The sequence below is a fragment of the Sinohyriopsis cumingii genome, chromosome 18, assembly GCF_028554795.1.
Source record: "Sinohyriopsis cumingii isolate HCF-2022 chromosome 18, ASM2855479v2, whole genome shotgun sequence".
Classification (NCBI taxonomy): domain Eukaryota; kingdom Metazoa; phylum Mollusca; class Bivalvia; order Unionida; family Unionidae; genus Sinohyriopsis; species Sinohyriopsis cumingii.
The window spans coordinates 65,494,622-65,510,441 of record NC_142978.1 but is presented as its reverse complement, the minus strand read 5'-3'; the positions used below and the strand labels follow the sequence as shown (position 1 = coordinate 65,510,441).

Genomic DNA, 15,820 nt, shown 5'->3' with positions numbered 1-15,820 from the left:
GAAATATTCATCAAACTTGGTGCAGCGGTGACATGGATATAATTAAATTCAGAAATTTCTTTTCACGAGCGCAAGCTACTCCGCATGGATTTATAACAATAAATTTACATGATCCTAGAACAAGACATCGTGTGGGTCTTGATAAAATATTTGGATAAATTAATAAATTTAATTCAACAGATATCATTAATATAATGAACAACTGTGCCTGGTTAATTCAAGGAACAACAAATAAATGCAACAAAAGGTGCCGTGGAGAATACTGTAAAAAACATAATTATCTTATAAAGAAAAATCCTCATGCTGGTTCACGAAGATGTGTTGGATGTAACAACGGCGTTAGAGGATTATATCAGATTTGCAAAAATTGCGGTGGAGATCGATACAGAAGTTTGATGAACTATTACAGAAAAAGAAAGAACATAAATCCAAAAATAGAAAAACCACCATCAGAACTTGAATATTACTTGAAGAACAAAACAAAAGATTCCCATGATTCAGATGAAGATTCCCAAGATTGATAGCAGCAGAGAGGGTTCGTCTACAATTCTGTTTGGGACAAACAATAATCGTAGACGTGGTATTGACCTCTATGAAGGGTCACTGTTTTTTTCGGTCTAAACACAAGGGTGACCATTCCCTTAAGTGGTCTGTTCACCCTCTCTGCTGCTTCTTCTGACAATCGTATACTCATTATTCCCACTATGAAAACGAAGTCATATGGACAGCGTTCTTTTGCATACCAGGGCCCGGCAACGTGGAATGAATTGCCCACTGAACTTAGACACAAATACACAGTGATCACATTCAAGAGTGCTATCAAAACTCACTTATTTCGACTGTAAGAACAAACTTAAAGACCTATTAATGTTTCCTACCTGAAATATTCTCAGCATGTTTTTTTTAATAAATTTTTTATAATGTTTTTCTAATTTCATGTTTTTTGTTTTTGTAATAATATTATGTTTCTTATCTTATAGGTGTTGTCTAATGTTGTAAAGCGCTTAGAGCTTCTAAAGATTAGGCGCTATACAAAGTCCTAATTATTATTATTATTATTATTATTATTATTATTATTATTATTATTATTATACTATCACATTGCAACAATGTGCACAATATCCGTAGTCCACCGCAATTACGACAACAGTCGTATAAGGTTTTAGTAATCCCCACAACAAGATGGCGGCCCCCTTGAGTACGGCAGTGCGAGGTCGATATACAGATGTACAGCGATTATTAAGTCAAATTATGACTTTACATGATCGAAATATTTATCGACATTGTCGAAGTCCAACTATTTATCTCACTACGTGTCGTTTTAAGCATGACTATGCGAGTACAAAGGATGACGAGAAGAAACACATTGGCGCTTCGGGCAAGGAAAATTCTGACTTCTTCGGTATTTTGGAACACGAGGAACCTTTCCATGATGATCAGAGTGTTCCATTGAAGAAAAGTTCCAAGTTTGATTATTTGGTTGAAAAAAGAAAGAAAAAACATCTCAATGTTCTTGATACAGAATTTGGCCATGTTAGGTATGTCTCGTACAATTTAGGAAAAAAACGGGCAAAATTTAAAATTTCGTCTCAGGTTCATAAATAGGTATTTTTTGTGAAGGTCAAAGTATCAGAAATCACAAATTATCAAATAAAATATCTTTTAATGGTGTTTGCTCATAATAAGTGCCATCAACTTATATTATTTACGGTAACTGGTCATTCCATACCCCAAGTCGTTTCGTACCAAAAGCAGTGGTCGTTTCGTACCCAATGCTATAGTTTTCATTTCATCAGAATAAACTATTTCTATGTTGCTTTTTTTCCTTTGTGATAGATAGATAGATAGATAGAGACATTAAAAATTACAAAGGTAATTACACAAACAGTCCTAAAATGAATCTACATGTTAGTGAAGCAATGGCTATATATAAATGGATAATAATAATAATAATAATAATAATAATAATAAATAATAATGCGATTAATAATAGGAACATAATTAAGGGATGATATTATATGAATACTACATGACCTTGCATACTTTAAAGGGAAGCATAATTGAAATGTTAAGTTATTAAATGTTAAAATCCACGGATATCTAGTAAGTTGAAGCTTTCAAGCTTAATTCAATTGCACGCCAGTTTGATTATTTATTTGTTTTTGTTTTACTTTGAAATAATTACAAGAGGTCTCTGTTTTTCAGCAGTTTTTTGATTTGGAGAAATCTTAATAAATTCTGTGTCAAGAATTATTGGACATTAATACTCTGTTTACCTCACTTGTTTACTGGGGTTTTACTTTACTTTTGGAAATTTAAATCTCTTTTCAGGCTCTTATAATTTAGTATAATGATCAGAAGGCAAACTTGGAGTTACATACAATGAATTAAAATGTATAATTAAGCCAAAAGGAACCAAGTAGAAAATACATTCAATAGTTCTCAATGACGCATACATTGTTACTAATTGTCCCTGCTCTTACTCTCCTTTGTCGGTTACAATTGACATATGTTCCACTCCTAAAAAAATATATGCCGTATTAACTGGGGTGCTGTATTACAAATGTTTCAGTACTGGCATACATATCTTCGATTATTTAAATAATTAAATCGGTTTTAAAACACAGAAGTAAATATTTGTAAAATGCTGTGCCAAGTTAAATCTCACCCTCTCTCTGTGCGATTATTTATGTGCATTATATTTAGGACTATAACAAAATAAAACAGATTATGCCAAATAATGAAAACAAATTTTAACTTGCCATAAAAAAATATTAACATTTATACTTGGTTGAAAACAGAGAGAATTTCAATTATGCCACTAACTTGTTATTTTCATGTGATCGGTGAAAGTGTCCAAAACTTTGCACAAGTAACTATGCTAATGCAGCTGTGTACCCAAAAATGGCTTAGTGGTCTGTATTGTATACTACGTTCAACACCTTTAAAATCACGCAATAAAAATTGAAATTAACACCAGTATTGGTACCATGGAGAAGAGAAACTTAATCAAGCAACACTGTTTTATCTGCATTCAGCCCCCCTTTAAAAAGATCACAGAATTTCTAGTTACTTTGATAAGATAAATATTTGCGCCAATGTGTGCAGCCAAAATATTCTGCAGATTTTTGCATGCTTTAAGAAAAAAGAATGGACTCATTACGTTAATAAAACCTGGCCAACATTTTATTTTTATTTTTAATGGCAATGTAAATTTTTTTTTATTCTTTATAGCACATAGATGCTATTGTACAGTGAAAACAATACAATTACTATAATTATTTATGTTTGGTTAATTTTTTGCCCAGATGTGCTTTGCTCATGCAGTTTTTAAGGTAGGAAAAAGATTAGGCCTAGAGAGGGAGTGGTAAGTTTGACAATACTGTATATTTGACCTTGTAAATTAATGGGTACGAAATGACCGCCACCTTAGGTACGAAACGACCACCACTTCAGGTGCGAAATAACTAGCACCTTGGATATGAAATGACCAATTTCCACTGGGTATGAAACAACTTGGGTGCGGAATGACCGTGAGCCATTATTCACTGCCCCAAAAATTTTCCCTCCAAAAGTGAGCATTTTTTTTATAGTGTATATATTAATTACAAATCAGGTTATGGAATGCTTTTGGGGTTAATTCATCAAGCAGTCACAGAGATCTCGGAAATGCTTAATTATGTATATTTGGACGCCAATCAGGGCTGAGCAAAATTTTTTTTAACCACTAGTCCAGGACAAGTGGTTTCAGAAAATTCACTAGTCCCACCTTACTCTTCACTAGTCCCACCTTACTTTTCACTGGTCCCAAAATGGTAATCACTTGCCGAGATTTGATAAGATGTATGTACTTAATCCATACAAAAAAAAAATAATATACAACATAATTATTTCTTAAAAGAAATTAATTTTTAAAAACATTGGTTGTTATACATTTGGCTTCTTCAGGTTCATGTATATATGTTTTAGCTCATGGATTTGAAAATATGTCCATGTATATGTCTGCCACCTTCCGAGTCATATATTCAAGACAGGGATAACAAGCACACTCATTATCCATCTTATGTTTTATCCCTCCATTTTCAAACAAATTTACCTTCTCCGAATCGCCGTTATTACCTTCCTTGTGAAAAAAATTTTGCAAACTCATTTTATCTGCAGAGTAACTATCAGCTTGCTTGACACCTACTTCTAAAGTGATCATAAGATCAAATTTCTCTTTTAAATACAAACTGAAACAGCTCATTAATTAGCATAATTGTTTCACTTCAAACAAAATATCGCACGTGGAAGTTAGTCATCTGTACAATCAATTATAAATTAAAGAATCATTACTGTCATTTAATCAGTTCATAAAGGAAACCAACACTGATGTCGGTAAAGTATCTTTCATTAATTTAATTACACTGACTCGCTGGATTAAAATCATAGTGAGCCACTGGTTATGATCTAGATTGAGTAAGCTCGTTGCAACAAAACTGCTTACAACACTGCTAATTGATCATACTGGCTTTCTTTTGTTTGATGTGTTTTGATTTGCCGATAATTTGGTCACTTAGCACAATATGCAGTCAAGCAGTAACAGGATGTTCATGTATACACGAAAAGGGGTAGAATCAAGTATTCAGTATGCCCGGAGGGCATGATTGGCCAAATAAAGGCAGATATAGCGATTAAAGCATGAAAATAAGGACTAGCCCGACTTTTTTAAAAAGCACTTGTCCCGGACTAGCGACTTGGAAAATTTTACTTGCCTGACTTCAAGAATGACTAGTCCGGGACATAGGGCTATGGGATTTGCTCAGCCCTGCCAGTGTCTGATCTGAAACACAGAAAATCACTGAGGCAGGAGTCCTCCATACGCATGTAATAGGTGTGCAACAAAATTCAAAGATATGGATATATATTAACTGCCTCATACACTATTTCATCATAAAATTAGTTTGAAACTTTAAGTGAACCAGTAGTCCTAACGGGAAATAATGGCACACTTCGTTCAGTCTGGGATATGCCAGTTTATTAGATTCTGTTTTCTTAAATCATCGGGTAAATATATGCAGAAAAAATATGCAAATCATTGAAATCAAAGCCTAGGTATTTTTTTATTAAAGATTTAACTTTAAAATGCAAATTATGTAGATCAGAAACGTATGGGACAATGCTATGTTGTGGAATTCGTGAGATGCGCTTTAAGGTCGAAGTTGTTTTCTGACACATATTTGTGAAAATATGGGAAAAAACAGCAAATCAGATACTATTTATTTGCCCAAAATTACTACAAGTACGTTTACAAATAAATAAACCATAAATTTGTGATTCTGTCAGTGGACTGTGGTAATGGAGCTATATGATAGTGAGTGATTACATTATGAAAACCTTTCCATCTAAAAATAAACGCACTCACATCTGTGTTGATTCTATAGGAAACTGCAACTTTTGATGGTGGGACTCCTATTTTTACCAAAATGGGAGTCCTGGACTACTAGTTTTAAAATCCTAGCGAGTCTTCTGAGTCACTAATGGATATCAGAGATCTCGGAAACGCTTAATTACGCGTATTTGGATGCCAATTTTTGATCTGGGATGCAGAAAATCACTGAGGTGGGAGTCCTGCATGCGCATGTAATAGGTGTGCAGCAAAATTCAAAGACTTGCCAGTCCTGCTTCAGCCACCTGCTTTGTGGGAAAATGTATTGATCAATTAGCTGTGCTGATATTTACAATGACAGAATTCAGTGACTGAAAGACCCCTTGATACATACATAATGCCATTTTATAAGAGTACATTAAAAAGAACATGATGCAATAGCTGGACGGTAAGTTCAAAGGCTTTGACTGGCGGCCAGGTGGAAAAAATTTACTGACATTTACAGTGATTGAATTCAGAGGCAGAAAGACCCAGAGATGTACATGTGGTCATTTATAAAAGTACATCAAATAAACAACTTTAGCTTTCGTTATTGTGTTCATTTCCGAATATAGCGGAATAAGCAGTGCACATGACCTCAGAATCAAGACATGTTGAGACTTAAACAAAATGCCATTTGTAAGTGGGTGACAAGTCGCCTAAAAATGTAAACTTTGCCTTCTTCTGTTAGGAAAGTGACAACGACGTCACACTGTGATTATTTAAGAGGTACACTGACTGACCATACCATTTTTTTTTTTTAATGTCTCTCACCAAAGCCCGGTTAGTTGTAGTGTTGTGTCGAAATGTATTCATCAAGGCATCAGTAGCTAGGCCTAGCTTTTATGTCAATTACGTTGACAAACAAATTCTTGCCCATTCACGAGCATTATGTTTTGATAGCTTCTTGACCATTAACCCTTTTCCGAGTCAGTTAGCAACTATCAATTTCCTGCATGCTCTCCTTTGATGATAAAACATACAAACATGTATTTTAAGATCAGAATCGGTGATCTGGATATATATTAACTGTCTCTTATATACTATTTCTTCACAAAATTAGTTTGAAACTGTAAGTGAACCAGTAGGCTTAACGGGAAATAATGGCGGACTTAGCTAAGTCTGGGATATAGCAGTTTATTAGATTGTCTGTTTTCTTAATCATTGGGTAAATATATTCCGGAAGAATATATAAATCATAGAAACCAAAGTCTAAGTATTATTTTATTAAAGATTTAACTTTAAAATGCAAATTATGTAGGTTAGAAACATATGAGACAATGCTATGTTGTGGAATTTGTGAGATGCGCTTTAAAGTCGAAGCTGTTTTCTGACTTGACACATATTTGCGAAAATACAGGAAAAAACAGCAAATCAGATACTATTTATTTGCCTAAAATTACTACAAGTACATATACAAATAAATAAACCATAAATTTGTGATCCTGTCAATGGACTGTTGTAATGAAGCTATATTATAGTGAGTGATTACATTACGAAAACCTCTCCATCTAAAAATAGATGCACTCACGTCTGTGTTGATTCTGTAGGAAAGAAGGGACTGCAGCTTTTGATGGTGGGAGTCCTATTTTTACCAAAATGGGAGTTCTGGACTCCTTGTTTTAAAATCCTAGTGAGACCTCTGGATATAATCATGCCCTGATCTTATGAGTTATAGTGCTTTTTAAATTTCACAGCATTGTTCTGTTCCATGCATTTCTGACCTACAAGAGTTTTTGGGCTAAATCTTCTGTCACCTAAAATTTAGAACCTGCACTTTATGAATTGGACATATTCCTTAATCTTTTTGCCCAGTTGTTTATGAAAATAGACCATCTAATAAAGTGGTATTTACTAAACACGACAATTTCTGCCATTACAGGGTCACTTAAGGTTTGAAACTGATTTTATAAAGAAAACAATGCAAACATGACAGTTAAAATCTTCATTTATAACATAAATTTTTTATTTTAATCACAACTTGAATTGATTTGAAATTTGAACTTATTTGCTAATTTTACAGTTCTTTCTTATATTAATTCACTCTTTGGCATTTAAAAGCAATCAAAAGTGAATCTGTTTATTTTTTATATAGTGCATAGCTTTGTTCTTCAAGCTGCTTGCCTAGTCCAACAAAACGGGATGCAAATTTTACATTTCTAAATTTGAGTTTCAGTTGTCTATGCCGATACGACAAGCTTTAATGTCCAACCATGATATGCATTAGTTTATTGGATAATTTTCTTTTTATCATTTAATTCCTTAGGTATGATAAAAAGATCCCAGATGATAAAAAGATCCCAGATGGTAAAAAGTTGGTTGGTTCCAAAATTAGTTCCATTTCCATGAATGATGTTAGTAAAATTGAGGGAGAAAAGGCAGGAAAAGCAATACAAGATACACAAATATCAAAAAAGGGTAGGAAGGCAAAGGGCTCTAGTTTTGATCAACATAAAGAGCAGAATTTTGCAGGAGAACCAGATGGAGACTTGAATATGCCTCACATGAAAGATAATGTATTATCAGTCAATAGGGTACCGGTCATGTTGCAAGAAGAATTTCAAGCAGCTTCAGAAGTCATGAATTCACAGTGCATTACTGAGGCAAGTGGCAATAATGATGGCACTCAAATACATCCTTTTAAATTGGTTCCTAAAGTTGATAACCATGTGCATAGAAGCAAATTTGTTATAGATAAAACTGTACAACTGTATTCAGAAGAAATTTCCTCAGAAACAGATAGAGGCAATTATTTTGATGAGCAATATTTTCAGTACAATGGACAATATTCAAAGAAACCACAGGAAAACCAGAAAGAGAAGGCATTAGGTGAATCAGTTTTTCATTCTAGTTCAAAACAGGTGTCTTCAGAAAAAGATAATCATAGTCTTAATTATTTTGATGAGCAGTATTTTAATTATGAAGGACAGTATTCCGATTTATCAAAATTTGAAGACTCTCGGCACTCAGTGACTGCTAAGCCTCAGCCGGTGTCAGAGTCTGCATTCCAGAGTTTTACCGATGATTTTCAAATTTCCAGTGGTGGCACAATGAAGGCAGAATCTGAATGTTTTCCTTCAAAAGGACAGGAAGACAATACAATTGATGATCAATATTTTCAGAGGAAAAGTCTGCATTATTTAGTGGGACACAAATATGACCGGGTAATCTCTGTTGGTAAGAATGAGATTATGGCAGAAAAGCATGGTAAAAATACCAGCTTGAAATCTGACTTTGAAAACACAATGATAAGAGACATGGAAGAAAATCCATTTGAGGAGGTGTATTTTCCAAAGCAGAGTCTGCCAAAAACTGATGAAAAAAGATCAGATGGCAGACATGAAACTCCATGTATTCATACTGGAGATAATATTGAGGTGAACAAATCTTGGGAAAATAACACTGCAAAATGTCCTTCTCCAAGGTCAGAGAAGAAAGAGAAGCTGCAACTGAAAACTGGTAAAGAAGTGAAGAACATGGAGAAAGACAAGAAAACTGGTAATGGAGTTAAGATGATGGAGCAAGACAAGAAAATTGCTGATTCAGCTGAAAATACAAACAAGAAGGAGAGGAAAATAAAGAAAGAACACGAAGAACATAATGAATTAAAAAGCTTGATAGAAGACAAGAAATTAAAAAGTTATGATGCCAAGGAGGAGAGAAAAGTCAAGGAACAAGGGAGGGAAACAAAGAGTTATGATGTAGACAAAATAGAGCCTGAAATATTTGAAAAGGAAAAGATAAGCAAGTCACAGAAGAAAGAAAATAAAGATTCCAAGAGTACAGATAATGATACCATATCTGCCCATGATGTTGCCATGGAGATAAGAAATAAGATGCAAAAAAATACACAACTCAATCGTAAGTCTCTCAAAGTATCTTTTCTAACGATGGTTTAAAAACACTAAAATGTGGATATAACCATAACAAGACAAGAAATGAAAGAATAATGTTGCTATAGTGTAGGCTTGTGCTATTTAAGCATATCAACTGTAATATTTAAACATATCGATTAGATTGAATAAAATTACATAATGGTGGTTAAGTAAAGTTATGATATGTAAGCATAGCTGTAATTTTTAAGCGTATCAGCTGTTATCTCTAAGAGTATCTGCTATGAAATTTAATCATTTCAGTTGGATTAAATAACATTGTAAATATGAATTAATATAGTTGTGAGATTTAAGTATATCAGTTGTATTATTTAAGTATATCACTTGTGTTATTTAGGTATATCAAAGGTGTTACATGTATTAAAGCATTTGAACTAGATTGAATGGCATATGACATCCTGATGGTTAAATAAAGAAATTTATGGAAAAATACCAAGAATACAAAACTAAAGAAAGAACAGTAAGAACTAAGTTTTATCTGTACTCTAGCAGGTGAAGTAATGGTTTCATCCATCTGACCCTCTGTACAAAACTGTCTTGTCATGTGTAAGTCTGTCTGATGTCTTCTATATAACTTTGTTGTGTGTTCATCTATTTCACCTTCTCTATGTAACCGTCTCATAATGTGTCAGCCTGTCTGATGTCCTCAATGAAACTGTGTCTATTGAGTGTTCATCCAGCTCACTTTCTCTCCAAAACTGTCTCGTAATGTGTCTGTCTATCTGATGTCCTTGGCATAACTCAGTCTCTTACGTGTTCATCCATCTGACCTTTCCGTAACTGTCTTGTCATGTGTTTGTCTATCTGATGTCCTCTATGTAACTGTGTCCATCTGACCTGGTCTATTTAACTCCATCTTCTCCTATGTGTACTCAAATGCCAACATCAATGCCAGGGGTTCTCCTCTACTTTGATGGGATGAGCTAATAAAATTGTTCATGACAAATAATTATCTGTGTGTGAAGTTTTACCAAATATTAACAGATCTTTCCATCATCTATAACTTTTTTCTTCTCCAGGGTGGCGTAGTCTAAAGATTTGGGGGACATTGGACAAAAAATTGTGGGAAACTCACAAGTCCAGTGTAGTGCTACATATAGCATAAAAATAGTTTTTTAAAAATATTTTAATAACTATATGATTATCATATCAGAAATATGCAATTAAAATTCAGGCAAGAGATTTGCTCTGCCTGAAGAAATTGGATGTTTTACTATGTGTAATTGTTTACAGGGAAGCCTAATGTATGAGACACTTCCATATAAGATATGTGTAATGAAGGAAATTTATGATTTTATTTGCTTATTTCAGCGCTTTTTAAAGTTCACATGTCCATAAAAGGAAAGAAGGTGTGGTCCTTAATCAAATGTCACATACTATGTATGGGGTCCTTAATCAAGTGTCACATACAGTGTATGGGGTCCCTAATTAAGTGTCACATACAGTGTATGGGGTCCTTAATCAAGTGTCACATACAGTGTATGGGGTCCTTAATCAAGTGTCACATACAATGTATGGGGTCCTTAATCATGTGTCACATACAGTGTATGGGGTCCTTAATCAAGTGTCACATACAATGTATGGGGTCCTTAATCAATTGTCACATACAGTGTATGGGGTCCTTAATCAAGTGTCACATACAATGTATGGGGTCCCTAATTAAGTGTCACATACAATGTATGGGGTCCCTAATTAAGTGTCACATACAATGTATGGGGTCCCTAATTAAGTGTCACATACAGTGTATGGGGTCCCTAATTAAGTGTCACATACAGTGTATGGGGTCCCTAATCAAGTGTCACGTACAGTGTATGGGGTCCCTAATTAAGTGTCACATACATTGTATGGGGTCCCTAATCAAGTGTCACATACAGTGTATGGGGTCCTTAATCAAGTGTCACATACAATGTATGGGGTCCTTAATCAAGTGTCACATACAATGTATGGGGTCTCTAATTAAGTGTCACATACAATGTATGGGGTCCCTAATCAAGTGTCACATACAATGTATGGGGTCCTTAATCAAGTGTCACATACAATGTATGGGGTCCCTAATTTAGTGTCACATACAATGTATGGGGTCCCTAATTAAGTGTCACATACAGTGTATGGGGTCCCTAATCAAGTGTCACATACAATGTATGGGGTCCCTAATTAAGTGTCACATACATTGTATGGGGTCCCTAATCAAGTGTCACATACAGTGTATGGGGTCCTTAATCAAGTGTCACATACAATGTATGGGGTCCTTAATCATGTGTCACATACAATGTATGGGGTCTCTAATTAAGTGTCACATACAATGTATGGGGTCCCTAATCAAGTGTCACATACAATGTATGGGGTCCTTAATCAAGTGTCACATACATTGTATGGGGTCCCTAATTTAGTGTCACATACAATGTATGGGGTCCCTAATTAAGTGTCACATACAGTGTATGGGGTCCCTATTCAAGTGTCACATACAGTGTATGGGGTCCTTAATCAAGTGTCACATACAATGTATGGGGTCCTTAATCAAGTGTCACATATAGTGTATGGGGTCCCTAATCAAGTGTGACATACAGTGTATGGGGTCCTTAATCAAGTGTCACATACAGTGTATGGGGTCCTTAATCAAGTGTCACATACAGTGTATGGGGTGCTTAATCAAGTGTCACATACAGTGTATGGGGTCCTTACTCAAGTGTCACATACAGTGTATGGGGTCCTTAATCAAGTGTCACATACACTGTATGGGGTCCCTAATTAAGTGTCACATACAATGTATGGGGTCCTTAATCAAGTGTCACATATAATGTATGGGGTCCCTAATTAAGTGTCACATACAATATATGGGGTCCTTAATCAAGTGTCACATACAGTGTATGGGGTCCCTAATCAAGTGTCATTTACAGACATAATATGTGGCCCACAAATATTTGTTTTAAACAGTTACCCAAAGTACTGTTTTTAAAAACATACTATGTAGACCCACTTTGAATGTCTTACAAATACCAGTTTTTATCCCTTTTAAGGTTAGTGACCTTTTTTTTCTCCAGCATCTGCCAAAAACATGTACACATTGGACAGCAAGGGGTTTAGAATTTTAAAGGGACAAGTTCGAGATCTAAACAACATGCCCTCTTCTGAAGTACTGGAACTTCTTTATAGAAGTATAATTTACAATGAAAGTAAGTACATACTTAGAACTTTAAAAAGCAAACAGTATTGTTCCTACCACATAAAGTTATTCATTGTATGTGCCATTTGGGTGAAATGATTGATCAATTCATGAACTGATTATGCTGGTTTTGTATTGTATTTATTGACATTTCTATTATATTCATTGATAGTTCCATGAACTGATTGTACTAATTTTGTATTGTATTCATGGACCATTCCATGAACTGATTATGCTGGTTACTTATTGTATTCATTGACAGTTCCATTGTATTCATTAGACAGTTCCATGAACTGATTGTTATGGTTATGTATTGTATTCATTGACAATTCCATTGTATTTATAGTCAGTTCCATGAACTGATTTTACTAGTTATGTATTGTATTCATTGACAATTCCAATTCTTATGTTATTTATTTAGGCTTGAATAAACAGTAACCCAAGAAAGAGTGAAAACAACAAGCTTTGAAAAATATAATAATTTATTTCCTTGGAAAAATTCTGTAAAAATGAAAACAATGTGAACTTATGGCTTAAAGAATCGAATCGAACCCAAGAATAATCCACGAATAAAATTTTAGAAGTCCTAATAATAAAATGTTCTAATGATTTCAAGTTTGAATCCTGATGAAGAATCCAAGATGGAAGATGATGACTTATGCTGTAACCTGTAGTGTGTTGAATTCTACAGTTCCTTGTAGAAACGAGAAATATCACTCCAGTTTTGAAAATCTGAATGAATTCTTATAAGAGCTGTTTTTTTTCTAGAATTTCATGTGAGCACACGTATTTTCCAGGAAAAAAGCATTAATCCTTTTGAATCCAAATAATTTGAAATAACTCCAAAAACAGACACTTTACAGTGTAAAGAAAAAAGCCCAACTAACTGAACATTTCTCTAAAACACAGGTTATATCGTATTCTAAAATGCAGTTTCGAAATTCCCCAAGTTGCGGGGGGGGGGGGGGGGCATATGATCATGTTTATGTGACGTATGCCTAACATGACCCTGATGAAAACCAATCATTTTACCCTAAGAAATAATATATAAAAAAATTTTACTCTTAACACATTAACCTCTGGCAGTGAGTTAACGTTTCATGAGGTAGTAGCCTTCTGCCGAGCTTTGTAGCGTCAAGGTCATGTATGATACACTAAAGTGGTGGTATTATAGAAAGGTAGACAGATGTAGCTCTACAATGATACCAACTAATCTGGAAGTTCTAGTTGCACTACAAAATACAGAGGGGAAAACCTCATTTCTTTGGACCCGATTTTCTTTTCCATCCAAAATTAGTCCATGGTTAGAATCCGATTTTGTGTCTGGATTTGAGACTTTTTTGTCTCAGATCTAAGGCAGACTCGTATGAACTGCAAACAGACAGATGAACCTTTGCAACAAGTAGGATAAGATGGGCATTTGGAATAAAGAGTGGTCTCGATACGAAATTAATGGGTCTGTTAAAGCAAAAAAAAACAAAAACAACCCAACTTTTACCATTCTGCTCATGCACAAGCCAAATAGCCAATGAAGACGATGTTTCTAACACAGCTAGTCATTAAATTATTGGAAAATCACCTGGAAGTTGATGTATTAGGATGTATTCAGAAATTGCTTTCAAAATGTGTTTCCTACTCGAATTTCAGGTGAAAACAACAAAAACCTCCAGGGGTTAATGTGTTAAATCACATAGTCCCATCATGACCATGACAACAACCGATCATTTTAAAATAAAAATGGAACTTATTTACGTGGCTGCTACTAATTTTGAATCATGGTCAGGATCTAGGTCAACATTTGGTGTTTATTAAAATGAACAGTCATGGTCAAACTGTTATTAGCTATTCACGTTGTTTATTACTTAAATATATAAAAAAAACCTCTGAACTCTATACTGGACAACTTTACAGTACATGTAATAGGATGCAACAATTTAAAAGAAACAAACAAAGAATTAAAATAAATATATATTAAATCAGATATATGTAACACTATATTCATAGACAGTTCCAGGAACTGATATTACTGGTTATATATTGTATTCTTTGACAGTGCCAATGTATTCAAGGACCTTTCCATAAACTGATTGTGTTGGTTTTTATTGTATTATTTATTTGACAGTTCCATTGTATTCATAGATACTTCCTTGTTGGTTTTATATTGAATTCACTAAAAAATACACATTGTATATGAAGAAATAAGCATTCTCACCTCCTGTTTTATCTCTTTCAGATGATATTGTTGCCATTAACAAGCCTTATGGACTACCCAGTCATGGTGAGTTTTGATTTTTCTGTTATGATAGCATATATGTATTCACTTTTATAATGTCAGAAGCAATCAAAATGTAATAAACTGTAGAAAATAGATTTTAATATTTGTACTATTTGGTATTGTGGTCTCTTTTGAAGTACATAATGCTTGCAGGCTTGTCCTTTTGTACTTTGGACCGCTCTGGTGGCCATGGGATTAGAGCATCTGCCTCGGATGCAGGAGGTCACAGGTTCGAAGCTTGACCAAGTCATACCAAAGACTAATGAAAATGGTACTTATAGCTGCCTTGCTAGGCGCACAGCATTAAGAGGTTAGTGTTAGGACTGGTTGGCCTTGTGTCAGGATAATGTAACTTTGTGGGACATAATGGTACATGTCTGCAGCATGATGCCCCATTGCTAGACATCATTATAAACTGCGACATGACTGAATTTTTTTTAAAGCTATGTTAAAAATCCAAATCACACACGCACACACTTTTGTGGTTTGGGCTTGTTTACAGTATTCATCAGTATGACACAGTCATTAATAAGCATAGGTCATGTGAACTTTATTTATGGCTAACATTTTGTAAATATGATTTATTTCACCTTTTGTAACTTAATACACAGGTGGCCCAGGAGTGGAAATCAGTGTTGGGCAATTGCTGCCTTCGTTGGCAGAGAAACTGGACAGAAAACTAGAGACTCTACATTTGATTCACAGACTAGATAAAGAAGCAACAGGAGTCATGCTACTTGCCAGGTTAGAGAGTATGAAACGATATGTTAATATTTCATAAAATTTCTTACCTTGACAGCTTTTGTTGATGAACAGTTTTTATTAGATCACCTGTATAAATGTGAGATTAACTGTTTTAATGCCCCAGGCATCATTGTCTGTACAGATAAAGGAACGTACATTTGTACAGCATCAACAGATCTTGACCGTCCTTTTGTCATATGTCCAAGGCAACAGTTCCATAGCAGATTTCATACATGTACATTAGCTGAACATTCTTGGTTTCTATTTTTAGCCAGTTTTTGCACACTGTATAAATATGGTTAAACCTGGAATAATGAAAGACACTAGTTTTTGCCATA

At 34.5% G+C, this 15,820-nt stretch overlaps 1 protein-coding gene across 1 annotated transcript in view; it reads left to right on the top strand.

The window, feature by feature from the left end:
- Window positions 1-1,183: 1,183 nt before the first annotated feature.
- Window positions 1,184-15,820, top strand: part of LOC149776816 (uncharacterized) — a 38,494-nt gene continuing 23,857 nt past the window's right edge. Inside the window, exons 1-5 of the mRNA XM_089941524.1 lie at window positions 1,184-1,538; window positions 7,674-9,268; window positions 12,342-12,473; window positions 14,697-14,741; window positions 15,350-15,482. Of these exons, the coding sequence (XP_089797650.1) occupies window positions 1,252-1,538; window positions 7,674-9,268; window positions 12,342-12,473; window positions 14,697-14,741; window positions 15,350-15,482 (2,192 nt within the window). The 5' untranslated portion in view covers window positions 1,184-1,251. The remainder of the gene's footprint in view (window positions 1,539-7,673; window positions 9,269-12,341; window positions 12,474-14,696; window positions 14,742-15,349; window positions 15,483-15,820) is intronic.